Source organism: Heliangelus exortis, chromosome 30, assembly GCF_036169615.1.
Source record: "Heliangelus exortis chromosome 30, bHelExo1.hap1, whole genome shotgun sequence".
In the NCBI taxonomy this organism is placed as follows: Eukaryota; Metazoa; Chordata; class Aves; order Apodiformes; family Trochilidae; genus Heliangelus; species Heliangelus exortis.
This window is the reverse complement of record NC_092451.1, coordinates 1,155,073-1,166,318: the sequence shown is the minus strand read 5'-3', so window position 1 is coordinate 1,166,318 and position 11,246 is coordinate 1,155,073. Positions and strand designations below refer to the sequence as shown.

At 52.4% G+C, this 11,246-nt stretch overlaps 1 protein-coding gene across 1 annotated transcript in view; it reads right to left on the bottom strand.

Annotated features, from left to right (window-relative positions):
* Positions 1 to 4,995: 4,995 nt before the first annotated feature.
* GFRA2 (GDNF family receptor alpha 2) overlaps positions 4,996 to 11,246 on the bottom strand; it is a 26,284-nt gene continuing 20,033 nt past the window's right edge. The window contains exons 5-10 of the mRNA XM_071729190.1: positions 9,817 to 9,926; positions 9,594 to 9,734; positions 8,535 to 8,710; positions 6,370 to 6,423; positions 6,096 to 6,228; positions 4,996 to 5,697 (exon numbers count right to left, since the gene is read on the bottom strand). Coding sequence (XP_071585291.1) covers positions 6,100 to 6,228; positions 6,370 to 6,423; positions 8,535 to 8,710; positions 9,594 to 9,734; positions 9,817 to 9,926 — 610 coding nt within the window. The 3' untranslated portion in view covers positions 4,996 to 5,697; positions 6,096 to 6,099. The remainder of the gene's footprint in view (positions 5,698 to 6,095; positions 6,229 to 6,369; positions 6,424 to 8,534; positions 8,711 to 9,593; positions 9,735 to 9,816; positions 9,927 to 11,246) is intronic.

Here is an 11,246-nt window from a genome sequence, read left to right as displayed (position 1 = left end):
AGAGCTTGGCAATTTATTCGCAATCTAAAACGAGATGCTTTGGTCTCTGAGTAGCTTCAGTGGGTTTCTATATTTAAATTCTCTGCTGGGAGAGGAGTTGCAAAATGGAGCCTTTCAGCCAGGAGCCAGCAGAGGAGGAAATCCTGATTAATCTGGGAGCATTGGATGATTTGTTGCCCCTTTGGCAGCAGGACCTGGGGAGTCTGGGGGGTGCTGGATAAAGGGGGGGGGGAGCAGTCAGGGCATTCTGATGCTCAGGGACACAAAACTTCACTGCAGCTCACCCTGAAATTGCAAACAAGCAACTTCACAGTTCCCAGGCCTCTTTCCTGTGCTATTCTCAGCAAAGCCAGCTCTGCCAGGGCAGCGTTGCCTCCAGGCACCAGCCCTGACATTTGCACCCTGGCTCTGCAAGGCTTGCGACCAAACACAGAGCATTCTTTTCCCCATCCCCTACAAAGGATGTAACACACAGGAGTGTAAGAGCCAAGACCCTGTAACTCTAGAGTAAGAATTAAATTCAATTTATTCCCTGGCTCCTTTATTGAAAGAAGGGGAGGCTCTCTCTGGGAAAGCTTCAGTGGTTTTCTTCAATTATTGTTTTATGCAGCAACCAAAAAAAAAAAAAAAAAAACCCAACCATCCCCAGAATAGTGTTTTCAGCACTTTCTCGTATCAGGGAAGTAATTGAGTCAAAATGAAGAAGAAATTATCTATGAAGTTAATTATCTCGCAGACATGTTTTACACTCAGTCATTTTTCACGACCACGCAGTCTCTGGGAGCACAGGCATTTTTCTTTCCTGTAATTAATGCGCTCAGAATATATTGGGGAAAGTGTCAGGGGTTAGGTTTGGGCTGGAATTGTTAGTATTGGCTGCCCACGCCAGTTTTGAGGGGGAGTGGGCTCCACGTTGCTCTTGCAAAGCCCACCCAGGAGCCCCCGAGAGAGCATCCCCATCTTTTTGGCTCTGGTGGGTACCAGGGTGCCCAAGAGGCTGGGATGGTGCTGTGGGAGCAGAAGTGAGTGGAATTAACAGCTGGGCTTGATGAACTTAAAGGTCTTTTTCAACCCAAATGGTTTTATGATTCTACAAATAAAATAAAAATCCCCTCCCGCTCCCATCAGGTGTGAGAGGTCCCTCCACCACTCAACAACCTCAACCCCCCTGTCCTACCACAGGGCCTCTCCTCGTCCTGGGGTCTTGCTCCAGCTTTGGATTTTATTCCTGATCTTTGGAAACCACCTGCATCCCTGGAGCATCCCTGGAGCATCCCTGGAGCATCCATTACTGCACCCGCATGGCCACAGGATGATGCTCCTGGGACCTACCTGGCATAAAAATCCCCTCCCAGTCCCATCGGGTGTGACAGGTCCCTCCACCCACCAACCTCAACCCCCCTGTCCTACCACAGGGCCTCTCCTTGTCCTGGGGTCTTGCTCCAGCCTTGGATTTTATTCCTGATCTTTGGAAACCACCTGCATCCCTGGAGCATCCCTGGAGCATCCCACGCTGCACCCGCATGGCCACAGGATGATGCTCCTGGGACCTACCTGGCTGCTCACATGCTAAAGTTGGGAGTTTCCTCTCCATCCCTCTCCAGAAGAAGAATTCACAAGTGAAAAAATCCCTGGAGAGAGCCGGGAAGTTTGGGTTTGCCCCCGAGAGAGCCGGAGCGGTGCCCCGGGCAGCAGCAGCACAGCCCCCCCGCCCCTCTCTGCCTTCCTCATTTCATTCCGCGTTCATTTGCTGCGGTAATGATATTAGGAAAGTGTAATGCGGGACACAGGGGACCCTTGGAGGCTGCTAATTGTTGCTGGAACGAGGCCATTCGGGTGGTAATTGAGAAAAAAAGAGGCTGATCCTCCAGCTCGGCTCCCCTGGGACCCTCCCGGCACAGCCCGGGCTGGCCTGGGATGCATCACGGATCAACAAAGCCGGGCAGCTCGCTCGTCGAGGGGTGAATTGCCCTGAATTCCTTTGTTTTAATCTTCTGGACTGAAGGGAGAGCCGAGGGGGGCATCCGGGCAGCGCTCCGGGGATGGGTGGCTTGGAGGAGCTGCAGGATTTGGGAAGCTCTGGCAGATGTTTCCATTTTAGCAGAGGAGAAAGAGAAGGAGAAGGAAAAGGAGGAGAAGGAGAAGGAGAAGGAGAAGGAGAAGGAGAAGGAGAAGGAGAAGGAGAAGGAGAAGGAGAAAAAGAGACAGAAAAAGAGACAGAAAAAGAGAAAGAGAAAGAGAGAAAAAAGTGAAAGAGAAAAGAGAAGAAGAGAAAGAGAATAGAGAAAAAGAGAAAAAGAGAAGACAAAAAGAAAGAAAGAGAAAGAAAGAGAAAGAAAGAGAAAGAAAGAGAAAGAAAGAGAAAGAAAGAGAAAGAGAGAGAGAAAGAGAAAGAGAAAGAGAAAGAGAAAGAGAAAGAGAAAGAGAAAGAGAAAGCAAATTCCCTGTCTGCAGGTCCCGTGAGCTTCCCAGCCCTGGGGAGATGCCAGTCCTGCAGCTCTGGAACTCACGGGGAAGCCACAGAGTCCAGGAAGCTTCTTGCGAGGGTTTTGCAGGTTGGGTTCGGTTCCTCTGCTCCCACCGGAGCTGAATCTCTCCAAACCCCACCAGAGCACCTCCTGCCTGCAGGACCCGTCCCTGCCGGGAGGGATTTACAGGGAGAAGGGCTGCAGGGCTGCAGGATTCTCCGTGTTTGCCCCAGCAGAGCCTGCCCCCCCCTTCTCCAAACCCTGCCGGGGTCTGGATTTTGGAGCAGGAGAGGAGGGGCAGGGATCCAACAGCCTCCAGAACCCCTTTCCTACAGCCACTTTTTGCCTCTTCCCAAGGAGGTTGTGTCTTGACCCCTTGCTCTCCTTCCACAAGAGGCTTCATGTCCGGAGATCCAGGCTTAGGAAGGTTTTTGGGGGATAACTCGCCAGGATTTTCCATCTCAGACTCAGCATCCCCAGGATCCACCTGGAAGGGCAGTTTATCAGCACGGGATCAGCCTTCCCCTCCACCACAGGAATATTCAGCAGCTCCAGCACAATTTAAGAGCCAGTTTGGGGAGGGTACAGCTGGAATCCAGGCCCTCTCACCCCACCAGCGTGGACACGAATGCTGGGTGACCCCAGAACAGCCCAAAGAACAAAGGGGTAACTCCCAGCTCAGGCTCATCCCAAACTTTTTGCTTTCTGCTGGTGCCTCCTGAGCTGGAAGATCCAAGGACCAGGGCTGGACATCTCCTTAGGGGGAGGTGCAGCAGCTCCTGGATGGAAAGGTTTCTCCTTTGGTTTTTTTTCCTAGCAAAAGGATTTCAGACTCCCCGGGTGTTCCCAGCTTTTTGGGATGGGGGAAAGCAACCAAACCACCCCCAAGCAAACAATCTCCTCCGTGCTTAGAATCATAGAATCACAGAATCCTAGAATGGGCTGGGTTGGAAGGGACCTCAGAGCTCATCAAGTCCAACCCTTGCTCCACTCCCCCCGTGGTTCCCAGCCCATGGCACTGAGTGCCACATCCAGGCTCTTTTGAAATATCTCCAGGGATGGAGAATCCACCCCTTCCCTGGGCAGCCCATTCCAATGGCTGAGCACCCTCTCCAGAAAGAAATTCTTTCTAATGTCCAACCTAAACCTCCCCTGGCACAACTTGAGACTGTGCCCTACAACCCCTTTCCTAAGGAAACTCCTTGCTGATGCTCAGCGAGGGCACAAACTCTGCCAAAACCCCCAAACCCCCCCCCAAACCCCCCAAGCTGGGTTTTCATCTCACCCCTGCACCCCAACTGTGGCTGGAGAGCCCTGCAAATGCCACCCCCCCCCACCTGGCTGTGTTTTGCTTTATATATATATTTTTTTTATAATTTTTTTTAATTTTTTTCCCCCGGTGCCAAACTGCTCAGCACATCTGGCTGCCGCTCCGAGCTGTCATTTTCCTGGCTGTTAAGAGGAGAGAACACGGCAAAGAGCAGCCTGGGTTTGCAAGGCTGTTCCTGCGAGACGTGACATGTTTATTTTCCCGGCGCCAACTTCCACATCAAACGCCTTTGGCTTTCTTTCTTCTCTTTTTTTTTTTTTTTTTTTTTTTCCTCCTTCCCTGCTGCAAAAGGGAATTTTCCTCCCTCCCTCCCCCTCTCTGCCACCGTCCCTGCAAACAGCCCAGCTTCGCCTCCAGCTCAAATTTCAGCATCCCCAGGATGCCCCCGATGTCCCTGTTTAGCGGGGGTAGAAGTGGATGGGCCTTGAGGTTCTGCTAAAGAAAATAAAAAAAATAAAAAATAAAAAATAAAAATAAAAAATAAAAAAAATGAAAAACAAAAAACAAAAAATAAAAAATAAAAAATAAAAATAAAAAATAAAAAATAAAAATAAAAATAAAAAATATAAAATAAAAATAAAAATTAAAAAAATAAAAAATAAAAAATAAAAAATAAAAGATTAAAAAAAAAATATAAAATATAAAATATAAAATAAATAATAAAAAAAATCTCCCCCCCCAAAAATACCAAAAAAAAAAAAAAAAAGTGAAAAAAAGTTAATTAATGAATTTAAAAATCAAGAAACCTGATGCTCTGTGTGACCCAAATCTCGATGCTTCACTTTGGTTCTAAGCACTCTCAGGTTGCTTGGGAAGAAGAAGAAAAAAAAAAAAAAAAAAACAACAAAAAAAACCACCTTAAGAAAGGGAACAGTATTTTCAAAACCAAAGCTGTTGCACATAAAAAACCCTCCCTGCCACACGGGAATGTGTCAGCTCCTTTGAAATGTTTGCTTGTTTCCCAGAGCAAACCAGTCAGGGAATTGTTTGCAGTGCTGCAAATTCTTTAAACTGACCCAAATCCCCACATTTTGCAGCCAAAGGGTCCCAGTTTTCCACCCCCCCTCCCCAGGCTCGGGCTGGGGTGCTGCTTGGTGCCTCGGTTGGTTGTTCTTGGTTTATTATTATTATTATTATTATTATTATTATTTTTCCATTATAGACATTATTAAAAAAAATAAACTTTACAATAATACATTTTTAAAGTTGTTGCTGCCATTTGAGCAAATTTTTTTTTCTTTTAAAAAATAAAGGGAAAAAAAAAAAAAAAAAGAAATGTAAAAAGCCACACTGTAGATGTATCTGGTTATGTATATACATACATATATGTAGGTATAGGTGAATGCTATATACATACACTATATATGTATATATAAAAGAAAGAAAAGGGAGAGGGACAGACAGAGGCTTCTGACCACCAATGGGCCAGATCCCAACCCCAACATGATAAAGATTTTTAAAAAAAAAAAACCACAAAACAGCAAAAAAAAAAAAAAAACCAAAAACCAAAAAAAAACCAAGAGACCTCTCCCCCTCCAAGTGACAGATTGAAAACACCAGGACAACCTCACAACGTTTGAATAGTGACTTCTTTGCTCTTCCATTTCAAAACTCTCCCCCCCAAAAAAAAAACCACTGGAAAGGAAAGAAAACCCCACAACAACTCCAAGAGCTCCCCTGGGGGGATGTGGAAGAGGCTCCTGATGGGTCAAGTCCAGCCCTCAGGATGCTCCAGGGTGGAGACTTTGCTGTCCCCAGCACGACCTGGCTGGGAATCACCTGGGTCCTGCAAATAACCTCTTCTTGGTGCTTCTTTTCCTTCCCCAGTGCCACTGGGGAGCCGGTGGGTTCCACCACGAGCTTGGGGGCTCTTGATTTGGAGAAGAAACCCGAAGTACCCTAAGAGAGCAAAATTCCAAAAAAAAAAAAAAAAAAAAATCCAAAACCAAAACCAAAACCAAAACCAAAACCAAAACAAAAACCAACAAATACAAAACAAAACAAAACAAAACAAAAAAACAAAAAAACAAAAAAAAAAAAAAACCAACAAAAAACAGGGAAAAAAAAAAAAAAAAAAAAAAAAAAAAAGGGAGAAAAAATAAACATAGGGAAAAAAAAAAACCCAAAACCCCCACAAAACACCTCAGCATGCTGAGGGTCCTTCTGCCACCCAGCATCTTTGGGAATTCCTGGTGCGTTGGAGCCTTTTGGGTCTCCAGCACCAGAAGGTCCCTTTCCCCATGGGCAGGGGGTGCAGGTCCCATGTGTCCCCCCCCCGCCCCCATTTCTGTCCTCACCCCTCTATAGGGCCAGCTCCAGCAGGAGGATGGGCAGGAGGGGCAGGATCTGGCCCCCCCAGCCTCGGCTTCCACCACCCTTCTGCTCCACGAAGGTTTTCTGCTCCGGCATCACGTCGGTGGTGAGCTGGGTCTGTGGGGGAAGGGAGAGTGGGGGGCATGGAATTCCCATTTTTCCTGGCGTGCTGCTTGGCTCCCACCTCCTTCCCCGGCTCTTTGCAGAGGGAAAGGGCCCCGGGAACCCCCCCGCTTCTCCCCCCTGCCCCAAACCCACCTCTGAGTAGCACAGGCTCTGCTCTTTGGACTTGTTTGGCTTCAGTCCCTGCTCCTGGGGAGGAGGAAGGGGGGAGGCTCAGGGCTGGCACACGCCCCCCGTCCCCTTTTGGCCTCTCCCATCCCAGCACCAAGGTGGGAACCCACGAGCCCAACGCCAGGCAGGATTTTCCTGCTTTTCCTCAAACCAGGAGGATGGAATTCACACAACCCCCCCCCCCTAAGCAAGCCAGGGGCAGAAGCTGGGCTGGGGGCACCTCCTCCAGCCTTGCCCTGGCCACAGGGACCAAGCAAGGGAAGGGGATGGAGAGGGCATGGACCCCCCCCTTCCCCATGCTGGACCCCCAGTGGTACCCAGCCCCCCCCAGACACTGCCCAGCCCCCCCCAGACACTGCCCAGCCCCCCCCCCGAGACTGCCCAGACCCCCCAGACACTGCCCAGACCCCCCCAAACACTGCCCAGACCCCCCCAAACACTTCCCAGACCCCCCCAAACACTTCCCAGACCCCCCAGACACTTCCCAGACCCCCCCAAACACTTCCCAGACCCCCCCAGACACTGCCCAGATCCCCTCAAACACTACTCAGGCCCCCCCAAACACTGCTCAGGCCCCCCCCCAGAGACTGCCCAGACCCCCCCAGAAACCGCCCAGACCCCCCCAAACACTTCCCAGACCCCCCCCCAGAGACTGCCCAGACCCCCCAAACACTGCCCAGACCCCCCCAAACACTTCCCAGACCCCCCCCTAGAGACTGCCCAGACCCCCCAAACACTGCCCAGACCCCCCCAAACACTGCCCAGACCCCCCCAGACACCGCCCAGACCCCCCCAAACACTGCCCAGACCCCCCCCCAAACACTTCCCAGACCCCCCAAACACTGCCCAGACCCCCCAAACACTGCCCAGACCCCCCCAAACACTTCCCAGACCCCCCAAGCACTGCCCAGACCCCCCCAAACACTGCCCAGACCCCCCCAGACACTGCCCAGACCCCCCAAACACTTCCCAGACCCCCCCAGACACTGCCCAGACACCCCCAAACACTGCCCAGACCCCCCCAAACACTGCCCAGACCCACCCAAACACTTCCCAGACCCCCCCAAACACTTCGCAGACCCCCCAAGCACTGCCCAGGCCCCCCAAACACTGCCCAGACCCCCCAAACACTGCCCAGACCTTCCCAGAGACTGCCCAGACCCCCCCAGAGACTGCCCAGATCCCCTCAAACACTGCTCAGCCCCCCCCAAACACTGCTCAGACCCCCTCAAACACTGCTCAGACCCTCCCCAGAGACTGCCCAGACCCCCCCAAACACTGCCCAGACCCCCCCAGACACCGCCCAGACCCCCCCAAACACTGCCAGACCCCCCAAGCACTGCCCAGGCCCCCCCAAACACTTCCAGACCCCCCAAACACTGCCCAGACCCCCAAACACTGCCCAGACCCCCCCAGACACCGCCCAGACCCCCCCAAACACTGCCCAGACCCCCCAAGCACTGCCCAGACCCCCCCAAACACTTCCCAGACCCCCAAACACTGCCCAGACCCCCCCAGACACCGCCCAGACCCCCCCAAACACTTCCCAGACCCCCAAACACTGCCCAGACCCCCCCAGAGACTGCCCAGATCCCCTCAAACACTGCTCAGGCCCCCCCACACGCTGCCCAGACCCCCCAAACACTGCTCAGACCCCCTCAAACACTGCTCAGACCCCCCCAGAGACTGCCCAGACCCCCCCAAACACTTCCCAGACCCCCCAAACACTGCCCAGACCCCCCAAACACTGCCCAGACCCCCCCAGACACTGCCAGATCCCCTCAAACACTGCTCAGGCCCCCCCCAGACACTGCCAGACCCCCGCAAACACTTCCCGGACACCCCAAACACTGCCCAGACCCCCCCAAACACTTCCCAGACCCCCCCAAACACTGCCCAGACCCCCCCAAACACTGCTCAGACCCCCTCAAACACTGCCCAGACCCCCCAAACACTTCCCGGACCCCCCCAAACACTGCCCAGCCCCCCATTTACAGGGCTGCCCAGCTCCTGCCAGGCACCTGGGTACCAACCACCCCCTCCAGACCCCTCGGATTGCACCCAGCAGGACCTTTCGCTGACCCCACCAGTGCTCCCAGTTTGCAGGGGTGGTTGGGCTGGGGTCCTACCTGGATGGAGGTGCAGGTGGTGATGACACTGGTGTCATAGATGGTGTTGCTGTCGTTGATGTCGTCGGGCAGGGCAGGGCTCTTCTCCACCTTGGGGGGGGGGGTGATGGGGGGCGGGGGGTTCTTGGGGGAGAGGTTCACATCGGTGCCGTTGCCAAAGGCTTGGATGGCATTTCCTGGGAAAGGGGGGGAGGGAGGCAAGGAGATGTTTCTTGTTGTCCTGGTTTGGGCAGGATAAAGGGGATTTTCTGTCTTGTACTTTTGCTTTCAGCTCAGTCTCTGCAAGGAGCTGCACTGCTGAAATTCACAGCAAGTTTCTCAGACAGTGGCTGCTCCTGGGACTGATCCCACTGATGTTCAGAGTTACTGCTGGAGCCTGGTGTGCAGAGCCCAGGCCACTGCTCAGCTCTGAGGAACATTTTACCCTCCAGAAGGGATAAAGAGGTCCCACCTGCAGCCTCCTCTGGGGAGGAAGGGACAAGAGAGATGCCAGAATTGACCAAGCAGAGGATTCATCCCATACACCTCATATTGAGGATAAATTTGAGGGATCACAAGAGCTTCCAGGTTTCCAGCTTCCAGCCTTTCCTGCTTCCCTTCACCCGTTCCCTGCTTCCTTCAGCATCCTGGGAGGATTCCATCCCTTCCTCTGCCTCTGCTCCTGATCCATCCCAGCCTGAATCTCTGTGTTCTGCCTCCAGCTCCCAACTGCTGCTGACCCCAGGATTCCAGCCTGGACTTTCCCACCCTGCAGCCTCAGTGGGGATGTGAGAGTTATTGGGGGGAGGAGGGAGGAACCTGGGATCCATTTTCCTGTCTATTTGTATATATTCAGTAATTTTTCCTATTTATTATTGCCGTTTCATTAAAGCTGTGCAGTTCAGTTTCCAACCCATCAGTCTCTCTCCCTTATTCTCTCTCCTTTCTTTATCAGGGAGGAGAGAGAGATTAACAGAGAGCATCTGCCACTCGGTTTAATTGCTGAGCCAGTGTTAAACCCTGACACTTGTGCTGCAGCCGCGGGGAAAGGTGAAGAAAGGGAAGAGGGAAGAGCCTTACTGAGACAGGGATTTTCCGTGAAGTCCCGCAGGAATTTCTCACACTCCTCCTCCAGGTTGCCGCTGCCTCTGCAGGAGCACCAGGGGGAGATGGTGATGCTGGTGGTGCTGGCATCCACGTAGTTGGGTGTCATGTCAAAACCTGCTCCAGGAAGGAGGAAAAAGAGGGGTGAGAGCATCTCCTTCAGCATCCTGACCCAACCCAACCCCCCCAGGGCACTCACCGATGAGCCCCGCGTAGGAGCCCAAGCAGCCCTGGTAATTGTCCCCTGGGCAACTGGTGAGGGACTGGAGGGAAGCTTGGCAATTGGTGTGGAAATCAGCCAGCCTGGACCTGGGTGGAAAAAGGGAGGAGAGGGATGGGATTTCACCCCTGGTCCCCGTGTGGAGCAATGCAGCAGCGAGGAGTAAGGTTTGGAAAAGGAAAAGGTGGAAAAAAAGGGATGGAGAGAGGAGGTTTGAGGCAGGGATAGACCCAGGGGGTGAAAATTCTCCTCTGTCACCCCAACCTTCAAGAGGGGACACCCAGCCAGGGGGTTATCCCATCAGGGGGTTATCCCATCCCTTTTCCTCCATCCTTTCCACTCCCCCCCAACCCAGAGCACACCAAAAACTTCCCAAATCCCTTTGGCCCCCAAAACTCCTGCCATCCTTATTTATGTGACCCTAAAATTTCACTGCTTGTGTTTACCTTCCCCTTGAGATGTTGGAGCTGGGAGTACAATTAAAATGCCTGAGGATGGGGTTCATATTTTTCCTTCTTTTTTGGTGAGAAGGAAAAACCAAACCAAAACACACAGACACCACAAAAATAAAATAAAATAAAAAAACAAAAGGAAACCTCACAGGGACCCAGGGAGCTGAGGGAGGTGTTTGTGCCCTGCTTGCCCTCCTCCCCCAGCCTCACCTCCCTCTGCTCAGTTAAGACAGACCCAGGACAAAGAGGGATGGCAGCCCAGGGCTTTCCAGGTGTGTCCATACTCAAATCCACACTTCCCACCTGATGGTCTGGGGTTTTCCCTTGGGATAAACCAAATCCCTGCTAAAGAAAAGGGAAGGACATGGAAGAGGACGGACAGAGGGACCAGGTGGACAGATGGATGAGTTTCCAAGTTCTCCAAATGGGCTCAGGCATCCTCTGGTTGGACTCTTGGCTGAGCTGTGGCCAGGGCTGGATCCCAATCCCAGGGAGGAATCATAGAATCCTAGAATGGGCTGGGCTGGAAGGGACCTCAGAGCTCATCAAGTCCAACCCTTGCTCCACTCCCCCCGTGGTTCCCAGCCATGGCACTGAGTGCCACATCCAGGCTCTTTGGAAATATCTCCAGGGATGGAGAATCCACCCCTTCCCTGGGCAGCCCATTCCAATGCCTGAGCACCCTCTCTGTAAAGAATTTCTTCCTAATATCCAACCTAAACCTCCCCTGGCAGAGCTGAAGCTCTGCCAGGGGAGGTTTAGGTTGGATATTAGGAAAAAATTCTTAAGATCATGGCTTCTTGTCTTGCTGAGAGTTGCCTGGGAGCAGAGCCCAACCCCCCCCTGGCTCCAACCTCCTTTCAGGGAGTTGGAGAGAGTGATGAGGTCTCCCCTGAGCCTCCTCTTCTCCAGCCTCAACACCCCCAGCTCCCTCAGCCCTTCCTCACAGGAATTCTA